This window comes from Somniosus microcephalus, chromosome 13, assembly GCF_052327205.1.
Source record: "Somniosus microcephalus isolate GS21.2 chromosome 13, FLI_Smic_1.0, whole genome shotgun sequence".
Lineage (NCBI taxonomy): Eukaryota > Metazoa > Chordata > Chondrichthyes > Squaliformes > Somniosidae > Somniosus > Somniosus microcephalus.
Window position 1 is genome coordinate 160,240,174 of NC_140999.1, and position 12,527 is coordinate 160,252,700.

Consider the following 12,527-nt stretch of genomic DNA (forward strand, 5'->3'; position numbering starts at 1 on the left):
ACCCCCGAGGCGTTATCCGGACCGAGTCAGGAAGCCTCCTGAGAGACTAACTTATAATTAATTAATACAGCAATGTATATTATTTTGCATATAACATGTAATTAATAATTACTTAAAATATGATGTACTAGTTAGCTAGAAGGGGAGGAATTGTGGTGTATGTGCCTTTAAGAGCAATTATGGTGTATGTGCCTTTAAGAGCCCCAGGTGTGCGTAATGCCGGTAATTGCCACTTGGGCTATATAAGCCTGTGTATTGTGTATATCCTTTAGAAACCCCCCCCCAGACTTGCTTAGTAAATACCTATGAACCAACTCCTGTCTTCAGTGTCTTTATCTATACACGGACACTACATTCGGTTAGTTAGTCATACTGGGAAAAAAATGAAATCCTCCGCCACCCTCCCCTCATTGCACAAAACAGCCCTTCAATCAAGCATACACCCATTGCACATCCCCCAATGGGCCTTGGCATGTACTGACATTCATCATGAAGCAAGTGAAAGGGCAAGGTGGCACTCGGGACGCAATAATGGGCAAGACGGGGAAATGTTGCAAATCATTACATTTTATGTACCGTTACAAAAAAAGGAAACTTCACACCATAGCATCTTGTCAAACACCCATGTGCATACCCTTGGTGAATTATAATTGCTTTCTCTTACACTTCCTACTGCTTCTACGTGGTGCATCCCCTGTGGTTTCAGCAGAGGTAATGGCAAGTTGTTCAGGTCCTTGCTCTGACTGCCGAGATGCTTTTGGCCTATGGCCCCGCCAAAGACTGCTCCACCTGCACAGGTGCAGAGCCAGAATCAACCATCGGGAGTCGAGGCAGCATGTCAGATACTGGCTGCGGGATGGCAATGGGTGAGAAGTGAGAGCGCTTTGAGTGGAGTTACCAGGTCCATATCCCCTTTCACCATCATCCCTCTCCTGGACCAGCGCCACATCACTCCTACCTCTCTGCTGGGGAGCAGCTTGGTGCAGATCAGTGACGCGTTGTAAGGCCACGGATAAGGTATCTGTCATCCTGTTTAAGGCGGGAGACATCTCCTGCATGGCCGTGGTCATGGTCTGCATAGCCTCATTTGAGAGCCTTGCTTGAAGCTCCATGGAGGCAGCCACTCTCTCCATGGCAGATATTCTTGCAAATACCTGTGACACCAATCCACTAATATTGGAGATGGTCTCCTCCATCCTCTCTGCTATTGTGGATAGTGTGCGTGGCACGTCTGTCAGTACCTCGTAAATTTGCTGCTGTCCCTCTAACATTCTCCTTTGCAACGATGGCCCCCAGGGTTCAACATCTGTGTCCAACTGAGCAGAGCTGTCCCTGTCACCAGTGTATTCTCGTGCTCACTTGTGATTTGTGAACCACTAGGTGAAAACCCAAATATCTGTCTAACTGGACCCACCAAAGTGCGAGTATTTGTGCCGGTGCCTGGCCGCATCTCCCGTGACGGTGCACCCTCAGAAGGAACGAGCTCCTCTGAGGAATCATCGTCAGGCATGTCCACAGACTCTATGCGTGAAGGCCCTGGAAGACAGAAGAAATGGATATGAATTAGGCCTGGCAAAGTAACAATCTTGCCACAGGCTTCTCATAGCTCAGTCATTTATAAAATAAAGTCAACACATGTGTCAGAGATATTTTTAATTCTGTCACCAGGCAACTGCGAGTTCCCAATCTCTCATCTTGGATTATCAGGCATGCAGAGGTGCCACTTATCTCCATGGCCTCCTCTTCTGCATCTGTCAGCTGCACAATTTCTGGCAGGCCAGCTCCAGTCCTAGCCCTCTCTCTTGCCTTTTGCGCTCCCTTCTCCTACAAGGGGCGAAAAAACAGACCTGTAAGTGAGTGAAGGTGAGGTATTCAGCCGATGGATGCAGTGCATTTGGTGAGGGTGAGTATGGGACAGATGTATTACATTGCATAAGGATTGGGGTGAGTGGCAGTGGTGGATGGATAAATGGGGAGGTGAGGAGTTACATAAAATGTGAACCCTATGTGCTCTTGAAACTTAAGTGGGTGTGAGGAGTGATGTGATGGAGTACGTGTGGCAAGACAGAGTGAGAGTGGGGTTGTCGTGCACCACAGGATGTATGTGACTCAGCAACTGTACTCACTTTTCCTGACCTGGTTAGGTCATTAAACCGCTTCCTACACTGTATCCGCGAATGGGATACAACGCTCCTGCTGCTCTCACCTCCTCAGCCACCTCCAACCATGCCTTCTAAGTGAGAGAAACAGGTTTCTTCCTCTCATTGCTGGGGAAAATTATGTCCCTCCTGCTTTCATCAGTAACTCAAGGGAAGCATTGTTAAATCGTGGAGCTGGCCTTTCTTGTCCTGAACCCATCTTGAATAATCAGCATGGACTGGTTGGGCTGAATGGCCTGTTTCTGTGCAGTATATTCTATGTAACTCTCACCGTCTCCTTCCAAAACCTCCTAGCTCCTCCAAATTCCATTTTTGCATTGACCCTTTCAATAGTGGCGTTTAGCTCGTGTCATGCGGGTGCACATCATGCCCACCATCGCAGCTTGGAGACACGAAACCAGGAAGTGCAATAAAAATAGCCAGCCATGTTTAAATCGGAGATTCCAATCCACTAAATTTTCTTCCGGGTTTCGCGCTCGCAATTCCCATGGAGGGATTTGAAAACAAGGATGACAATTTTGCCTTCCTAGCCAATCAAAAGACAGCACCATTGCAATGGAAACCAAGGCCAACTGTATCCCTCTCACTGGTTCAGCACCAGTACATTTACAGCAACAACAATTTGCATTTATATAGCACCTTTAATGTAGTAAAACTTTCCAAGGCACTTCACAGGTGCGTCAGCAAACAAAATTTGGCACCAAGCCACACAAGGAGATATTAGGGCAGATGACCAAAAGATTGGACTAAGAGGTCGTTTTTAAGGAGCATCTTAAAGGAGGAGAGGTAGAGAGACGATGAAGTTTAGGGCGGGAATTACAAATTTGGGGGCTTAGGCAGCTGAAAACACAGCCACCAATGTGAAGCGGTTAAAATAGGGGATGCGAAAGAGGCCAGAATTGGAGCAGCATAGAGCAATGTTTCCTGTCATTTTAGTTTGGGTGCGCGACCCATTCAGCTTCGTACATGCGCGAAATTTAACATTGTAAAAGCCAGTCCCGGGCTGCGAGGGACCGGCAGAGAGCTCTGTGGCTGTGCAGCTTAGAGGGAATGTTGGCGTAGAGATCTCAAGGGTTGTAGGGCTGGAGAAGGTTACAGAGATATGGAGGGATTTGAAAACAAGGATGAGAATTTTAAAATTGAGGTGTTGCCAGGCTGGGAGCCAATGTAGGTCCACGAGCACAGGGGTTATGGGTGAATGGGGGTTGGTGGGAATTCAGTTACAGGCAACAGATTATTATGTACAATTAAGTGTGCCACCAGACTGGCAGTTTTCAGAAAACATTCTCTAATAAGGTATTGATTTTTAGCTTTTAACCAACTTCCTCTACAAGAAATGCAACTACTTGCCACCTAAATTTCAGATTCAAGGCTACAAGTACTTATGGTAACATTTCCAGGCACCTTGTTATTTATGCAAGTGTAAGTGTAAAAGTTAAGTTCTAACACATTTTAATGCTCAGTACTTACAGATTCTCAATATGTAGTGTTTCCAAGGTTAAATCGTTAGAAACCATGAGCGTTGTGATATTGACTGCAACCCCATTAAATTAATGGATTGTTTTAATGAGAAATCATATTTTCTGCACATACAAAGAAAAACAATGGTTGTCAGTAGAACAAATTGATTATAAAAGGTCTGAAAATTAAGCAGAGGTAGCAATACACAACTGAGTTTTGCGTCAGTCTATATTTTTTTCTATCTTCATCCAAGGTATGTGATTGATGGGCAACAACCTACTGGTGTGACCTCAACCAGCCCACTTTCTCCATTTACCTTTATCCTAGCAACCAATTCGAGAATCCCAACATCAATTGTTACATATTCCCTATTAGAAACTTTCAGCGCACATACTTCAGCCCAATCACCTAGTTAATGAGTGTGACAGCATTGTTTTAAAATGTGTAATCACACAAAGAGGTGCAACGTTCCAAACCAAGACTAAGGTGAAATAAAAGCTCCAGATTAAAAGTATGCAGCACTATATGCATAAATTCCCAACATTTAGATGGGATTGTCCAGATTTCTCGCCCAACCCCATAAATGCAATTGCAAGACGACGATTGGGACAAGCCACAGTGATCACAAATATTTAAAGAACAGGTCAGTCTTCTCAATACATTCTAATCACTTATGCTTAAATTTACAATAGAGGCAAAAAAATATTTAGTAGCCGGTGGTGGCAGATGAAATGTTAATTTTTTTATCGGTAGGCCAGTAAAAGTGGAAATTTCGCTTCGCCCTGGTACTAAATATGTCCCAAGTAAAAGGCCCATAGGGCCCAGTACACTTGCGAGAATAGATAAAAATGATATAACTGGTTTGTGCGTCCTAATTATATGCAAAGTGTAAATTATTCGCCTGTCACTTATCAATCACCTTTTAAACCACATTAGGGGTCATGTACACAGTAAAATAGAATTGGTGGCCCTCTGTTTCAGATTCGTTCCCCAAGAAAACCAAGATAGGGAAAAACGTCAGTTAACCTACAAGAGCTGTGTTCATATTGCAAAAGGTTGTAAACTCAATAGATTAATATTTTAAGAAAAGTGGGCAAGACTCAACACGGCTGCCATTTTCCCCTCCGGCCGCTTGCAGATCTATTCGTCTCCGTTTGAGTAGCGACGTGCGCTACGTGCTGTAAACACTGCTGTGTCAAGTCCCTGCCAGCGCTCTTGTCTGATTGATGGGCGGAGAAACCGGCCGGCGCGGCCTGAACCCCGTTCACTTATTCCTGCCGACAGCCCCATCGCACGGGATCAGCGCCGATTATTACATGCAACTTTCTATGAGCAATTCTCAAACCAAATAACAGCACCTCCCAACTGGACAAACCAACTAAGTGAGTAACTAATAATCAGACCGAGAACCAGAGAGCACAGCGAAAAGAGGGAAACGCAACCTACTAAAATAGAAGAGGCGTAACTTCTTAATCCAATCGTATGGAGACTGGATTAAAAATAAATTAAGTAGGCGGGGCCAAGGTTGGAAAATTGGTGATATGCACGTTAATTAAAATGAATTGTCTACTTTTGAGATGTTTTGACCCAACTTTGGTTGCAAAAATAAAAGGGGTGGGCGACGGTGATTATGCAAACTGGCTGCGCTCCCGGGGAACTAGCAGCTCGCTGGCGGTGAGTGACAAGTGGCTACACCAGCCGCACGCCTAGTTACCACTGTCAGCGTTCTTTAATGGAATGTTTATAGTGTCTGACCACCAATCGGTGTGAATGGGAGGCGGGGCCGGGCCGGGCCGCCGCTCAAGTTCGGCTGAGCCGAGCGTGAGAGGGGCGGGGACGGTCGGTTGGTGAGAAGCAAAACAATTGCCATCAGCAGGAACTGCCGGCTGCAGAGTGGAGCCCCGCTTCTTTCTCTGCAAGCCAGCATCATAATCCAACACGAATGTTAAAATTGCATTAGCCTGATTTTTTTATTATTTTTTAAAAAAACACCCTTGTTTCGATTAATTGACCCCGCCCCCTCCTCCCCCCTGCCAAAAAGACTATGAGCTCCAAACGCCTTACCAAAAAATGTAAAGTTGTAGGCACAAAGATTTGCGCGCCAAGTTCAGCCGGCGAAGTCAGAGTTTCTGGAGTGATCCAGGCTTGTAAGAACGACCCTGCGGGCAATAATTTATACACAATCATGTTAGATGATGGCTCACTCAGAGAGTATGCAGAAGATGAAATAATCTGCATCGATGTCAAAGTATCTGGAAAAGGAAAATCCAGATATAATCATAAGGTATTTAAGTATTCTCTGTTCATTTAAAAAAAATGGTTAAATGGCTTCTATCAGTTGCAAACTCGATGCATGCTTTCATTTATGATTTTTTTTGCAATCAGACATATTAGTTTTTATATTTGGAATACATTGCAACTAAGATGGCGCCTGAAGTGCACGTCCAAAGTTTAAAGAGAGTAGAGCAAGGGAAACCGGTATAATTAAATGTCCAGCCCCTCGCGAAACCAAACACCAAGTAAATTTAATGTTTCATGAATATTAATTATTAGCAATGATTCAGTTTTTGGGAAGAAGCAAGCCAATCTAGATACAGTTTGTCCCTTGGAGTGAGACTCTAGCTAACTTTGCCAATCACAATATCTGAACACTTGGTTATGTTCAGTCTTGCTTTGCAACAGGCATTGCCGGCGCTGTTTTTAGTTATCGTTGGAAAACTCTTGTACTTTTAAGTTGATTTGCCCGCGTTGTATGATTCCAGACTTTTTTTTAAATGATCGTTTTCAAATCGGGCTTTCTGTTGCCGCGGTGGGGAAAATGGCATAACTCTGGGGTATTTTGTTAAATTTTTAGATGCTTCTGAACTGCAAAGGCAGTGAATCGATTGCGGTGCTTCAAGACCGAGAGAAAAATGATGTCCCTTTAAGATCGCCAGAGCCACGCGGCCTGACAGCCAAAAAACCAGAAGACCGGTATCTGGAAAACAAATGTAACAGAATTGGCGAGGTGGAGAAGGAGCTTGCGACCCGCCCCCTTGGCTCGGTGTCAGAAGAGAAACGCCTCCTCACTTCGGCAAACATCGACGTTCCTCAGAGGTAGGTTCTTTTTTAGCGAATTCTCCGAGGTGCTTTTCGGACATCTAGGAACGGATGAGGTCAAATTACATCCTCAAATTGAACTAACCATTCCACCTAACATGCTCTGGCTGCATTGAGCAAATGTCCGCTTTTCCCTACTTCGGGAGTGTGCGTTTTTTCCCAGTTTAAATGACGACGTCCTTTTAGACGCAGAGTTGGGTTGTGTTCTAGATCACAAATCATCAGCTACAGTACTAAAACTCGGAGAACGCTGTGCTTACTAGCTACTGAAATCTAAAAAGCATTCGACTCTCCATTTTTAAAGTTCTACCACTATGTACTTTGAGCTTGTCATGTCTTACTGTTAAGGTTCGAATTGCATAATATGTAATATTGTGGTCAAACATTAAGGTAACATTGGTTTGTCAAGTCATTTTTGGACCATTATTTAGATTGTTGGGTGTAAAGGCACTTCAGTCAGTTATGAGCTGTCAGCAGCATTTTGTGCTTGCTACTGTTGCTGTGAATCTGCTGTCTAGTTCTTTGTTTTGCTAATGTTAGTTAAGTCATCCACTTGAATGCTGAAGTTATTGAAATATACTGCAGAAATAAAGCAGTTGACCTATGCAGATCTAGGTGGCTAATAGTACAGTGGCAGAAAATGGTGACTACACAAAAGACACACATTTACTGATACAAATTTGTTTTAGTAAAACAGTGCATCAAAATGATTAATTTCTTGGATGTAAAGCAATAGCAACTACAATGTGTGATGGTTGGAAAGCCTAGATAATCAGCCACTAAGATTCTAGAAATACAGAAAACTCATTAATTATTTAAAATGTTCAAAATAGCAGACAAACCTGGTCAGCGGTGGAGAAACATAGTTATGTGGCCAGATAAATGGTTGATAAAGTATTCTGGGTACAGGAGCAAGTACCGTCGCTTGGGTATTCCAATTGTGGTAAGTGATTTGCAATATTTAAGTTTACATTTCAAAATACTTTTGATAGACTTGCCTATTATATTTAGTAAAGTCTTGCTAATCAACATGTTTAATGTCTGTGCCTGATCATTTACTATGCCTGAAATCTTGTTTTTTGAAAAAATGTGCAGTTCATTGATAGTCCAAATTCAGTTAATGAAAATATTCTTTTGTCTCTTCCACACTGAGATTTGAAGTAACTTGAAGACCTCCTTCACTGTCTCAAGAAAGTGAAGATATGTCTGGGTTTCGAGCTCACCAGAAAGCTTGAAGAACGGGGATCTGTGTCCAGACCTTGCACTGTTGGGGATTTGCACCTGTGACAGGATCCTCCATGTGGCCGACTCCTGCTGGCGTCACCTAAGTTGGAGAACCAACCAAAAATGCAAAGGAGCACTTCTGCATAGTAGATGGGTGCTGGCTCTTCAGCCCTCCCCCTACAACCATCACACCAGAGCACCCATTGGTCAGGTTTGTTAGGCTATTCAAAATGTCAGTGACCAAGTGCCATGAAAATATTGGATGACATGCAGTTATGCAGAACAAGTTGGCTGTATAACTAATCTTATCACACTGGTCAGGAAAACCCTCTTTCCCCCCGCCCCACCCCTCAGCTCTGTGCAGATGCCATTCAGAGCTTTCGTGTTGCTTCCAACTGCTAGTCAGTAGAAATTATGTAGTCAGTGTCTAGTTGCAGCGTCATTCCTGTGCTATTAAATCCAGAATGTGATCTCTGGAGTGAATGGTTTCCAAGTGTTTGTATATTGCACTTCAGAATTCAATTTTTTTAAGAAAAGAAAATTTAAATTAAATTTAATTAAATTACATTAAATAAATTTAAAATGGAGATAGACAGTTTCCTAGCTGATAAGGGAATTAGGGGTTACAGGGAGCGGGCAGGGAAGTGGACGTGAGTCTAGGTTCGGATCAGCCATGATCCTATTGAATGGCGGAGCAGGCCCGAGGGGCCGTATGGCCTACTCCTGCTCCTACTTCTTATGTTCTTATGAAAGGCGGTCATTTCCTGCTGTTTCTTTCTGGATTGATAACCATGCCACTCCCCAAGAGAAAGAGTTGGCGATTTAAAGCAGTTACCAATCTACAGAACTATTTTTCCTTCAGTTAGCCTCACAAATTTAGCTTAGATTGAAGGTAAGATAAGACTTGCATTTATATCGAGCCTTTCACGACCACCGGACGTCCCAAAGCGCTTTACAGCCGATGAAATACTTTTGAAGTGTAGTCACTGTTGTAATGTAGGAAATGCGGCAGCTAATTTGCGCACAGCAAGCTCTCTCAAACAGCAAAGTGATAATGACCAGATAATCTATTTTTGTTATGTTGATTGAAGGATAAATATTGGCCAGACACCGGGGATAACTCCACTGCTCTACTTCGAAACAGTGCCATGGGATCTTTTATATTCATCTGAGAGCAGATGGGGCCTCAGTTTAACGTCTCATTTGAAAGACGGCACCTCTAACAGTGCAGCACTCCCTCAGTACTGCACTGGAGTGTTAGCCTAGTTATGTTCAAGTCTCTGGAGTGGGACTTGAACCCACAACCTTCTGACTCCGAGCAGAGAGTGCTACCCACTAAGACACAGCTGACACCTGTGTCTATTCAGGCATTTTTTCCCCCACAGGCAGTACCTAAGTATAGTTGCTATAAAAGGACAGACAGCCTAAACACAACTTCCTTCTTGGCATATAAATGTCACAACCATGCTCCAGACCCCAGACTAACTGAGCAATGCCACTGGAAATCAACTATAAATAAAATCCAAAACCGTTTCAGAAAATTAAAACTTGTTACATTCTCCAAACATCGCTATATGTGTAGTATTAATGCAGTACACAGAACATCTGAAATGGAGTATTTTATGCATTTTACAAAGTAATGTATTAAATGCATTGGAAAAACAAGGAGGATTTATATTTATTTACCTGTGAAACTTCTATTTTTTTGACTAAACGGTTTCTTCTTATCTTGTATTCCTTCATGCTATTCTTCTTGTCTCTCGAATCTGGTTCCTATTTTAATGACTTATTTCATAGGACAATGCACCTTAGCTTTGAGTTGTTTGTCATTTGAAACATTTTCCTGAGAGAAATGTTGCAATTGAAAACTTTTCTCAGTGTCCATTTAGGGTACTTCACTAATACAATGTAATACAGGTAGTCTCGTGCACATGAGGATAAATAGCAATTTGTTTGGGAAGGAAGAAAGTGGTGTTTTAAAAAATTATCAGCAAAGTTTAAGCACTCCATTTTACCTTGGAAGTTTTGTTATGTATTTCTGTGTTTTAAGTCTTTTCAGTTTAAAATGAAACCCAGCTTGAATTTTATTTCTGCTGGTGAGCAAAGGGGCTTCCAATATTGAAGAGTCACAGATATAATTTAAATTGGATCCAGCCCCAATAATTATTTAAACTGATGGTTTAGTTTTCAGTGGAAATCACTTCACATTGTTAACCTACATCTGAATATATGAAGGATGATAGTTAGGGTGCATATAGGCTTCAAGTTTAGGGCTGGTGCAATGTGGTTTTGGCTAAACTTGTGTAGTGTAAATTGGATGTTAAGACCTAAGATGTCTCCAAAAGAGACTCTTCTCATGGGAGTCCATGGCTCTGTATTCAACCTGCACTTACACTACAACTGCAGCTATAGTGTAATTGCACCCTATAACTGCTAAAAGTACCCTTGCTGCACAAAGTGGAATTTTCAGCTTGGTAGTAATTGTCCAGTGAAAGTAATAGCATCCAAATGTAGGATCACTTTGTTCTTCCAACAGTTATTTGAATTTAACCCAATTGAACTTGATCTAATTCTAGTGGACAAAACCATTTCAAGTATCCTATGAATATGAGGGGTTCATAATTACATTGAATTCGGACGTAGTTCAAAGAAAATAAGACATTCATAACTTTAACATTTTCAAAATAGTTTTAGATGTAGAAATGGGCAACAGGAAACTTTTCTGAAGTCTTAAAATACTCCTTAGAACTTGAAGAAGTAAAGCAAACTTCACATTCCTTCCACACCTTTCTCCCCAGGCTCCCAATGCTACAAAGCCCTGCATTCTCCCTATGCAGTACTGTTCCTAAACTCCATAACCCTTATCCTCACTACTTCCTACCCCATACTTATTTTAATTCTTTCTCTGGACATGGGTGTCTGGCAAGGCTGGCATTTATTGCCCATTCCTAATTGCCCTGAGAAGGTGGTGGGGACCTTCTCTTTGAACTGCTGCAGTCTGTGGTGCGAAGGTGCTCACACAAAGCTGTTAGGTAGGGAGTTCCAGGATTTAGACCCAGCGATGAAGGAATGGCGATATATGTTCAAGTTAGGATAGTGTGTGACTTGAGGGGCACTTTGAGGTGGTGGTGTTCCCATGCACCTGCTGCTCTTGTCCTTCTAGGTGGTAGAGATTGTAGTTTTGAGAGGTGTTGCTGAAGAAACCTTGACAAGTTGCTGCAGTGCATCCTGTAGATAGTATACACTGCATCCATGGTGTGCCACTGGTGGATGGGGTGCTGATCAAGTGGACTGCTTTGTCCTGGATGATGTCAAGTGTCTTGAATATTCTTGCATCTGCACCCATTCTGGATAGTGGAGAGTATTCCATCTAAATCCTGACTTGTGTCTTGTAGCTGATGGAGAGACTTTGGGGAATTGGGAGGCGAGTCACACGCCGCAGAATACCAAGGCTCTGACCTACTCTAGTTGCCACGGAATTTAGGTGGCTGGTCTTAACCATTGAGTTTTTGGTCAATGGTGACGCCCAAGATATTGATGGTGGCGAAGGTAATGCCATTCAAAGTCAAAGTAAGGTAGTTGGGTTCCCTCATGTTGGAGATGGTCATTGCCTGGCACATCTGTGGCACAAATATTACTTTCCCCATATTGGCCGAAGATTGGAAGTCTTGCTGCATATGAGCATGGACTGCTTCATTATCTGAGGAATTGCAAATGGAGCTGAACACTGCAATCATTAGCAAACAGCCCCACTTATGATGGAGGGAAGGAAACTGATGGAAACAACTGAAGATAGTTGGACATAGGACGATGATCTGAGGAACTCCTGCAAGGATGTCCCGGGGCAGAGATATTTGGCCACTTAATGGAAAATAAATTCGGGAGATGTAGAACAGGCTGCCGATTCGCTATCATCCATTTTACACTACAATCCCCACCACTTATACCATCCTTGCTTAGTCTTGATAGTCGGCTATTTCGGGCAAATGGTATTAACTAATCAGCGTAAGTGTCAATTATAAAGGCGCTGCTTTAAACGTATTAAGCACACCAGCTACTTCGTTCAGTTCAGTATTTATTGATTTTTTTAAAGCTGATTTTGTTATGGCTGCATCCAATCAACATCTTACTCTGAAACATAAACAGAACCACAGATACACAAATAGAAGCAAGACATTATAGCAGATCTTGCATTAAACATATCAGTTGTATAAAGTTGCCCAAAGTCTTCACTGCCTCCTGTAGTTTGCTAACAGTGCGAGCAGCTGATGGAGACTTCGGGTAGCTTCAATCAGCTGTTTGCACTGTTGACAACTACCTGAAGCAGCTGGAGAGCTGCCGTCAGTCACCTCGCGCCCCCCCCACCCCCTCGTGGCCTCTAGAACTCCTGCAAGCCCTTGCCAGCTTGTTGAGCCCCATGTCTGTAAAGAACACTTATTTTAAAAAGAATTGATTACATTGGCCACCACATATATTACATAGGATATACGGCACAGAAACAGGCCATTCGGCCCAACCAGTCCATGTCGGTGTTTATGCTCCACTCGAGCCTCCTCCTGTCTTTCCTCATCTAAATCTATCAGT

The 12,527-nt window shown here is 42.9% G+C and overlaps 1 protein-coding gene, 1 long non-coding RNA gene and 1 pseudogene across 3 annotated transcripts in view; 1 reads left to right on the top strand and 2 right to left on the bottom strand.

The window, feature by feature from the left end:
- The window catches only part of LOC147108713 (uncharacterized), a 39,155-nt gene extending 34,526 nt beyond the window's left edge, over nucleotides 1-4,629 (bottom strand). Inside the window, exons 1-2 of the long non-coding RNA XR_015080634.1 lie at nucleotides 4,540-4,629; nucleotides 3,630-3,742 (exon numbers count right to left, since the gene is read on the bottom strand). This is a non-coding gene — a long non-coding RNA (uncharacterized LOC147108713). The remainder of the gene's footprint in view (nucleotides 1-3,629; nucleotides 3,743-4,539) is intronic.
- Nucleotides 91-3,444, bottom strand: LOC147108714 (uncharacterized; annotated as a pseudogene).
- A 276-nt stretch (nucleotides 4,630-4,905) lies between the features above and the next one.
- Nucleotides 4,906-12,527, top strand: part of LOC147108715 (zinc finger protein 704-like) — a 128,913-nt gene continuing 121,291 nt past the window's right edge. The window contains exons 1-2 of one of the 2 annotated variants that reach the window (XM_086005461.1): nucleotides 4,906-5,002; nucleotides 6,475-6,716. In XM_086005461.1, coding sequence (XP_085861587.1) covers nucleotides 6,475-6,716 — 242 coding nt within the window. In that variant the 5' untranslated portion in view covers nucleotides 4,906-5,002. Of the gene's footprint in view, nucleotides 5,003-5,664; nucleotides 5,905-6,474; nucleotides 6,717-12,527 lie in introns of those variants that run through there. The other variant, XM_086005460.1, reaches the window with a different exon arrangement.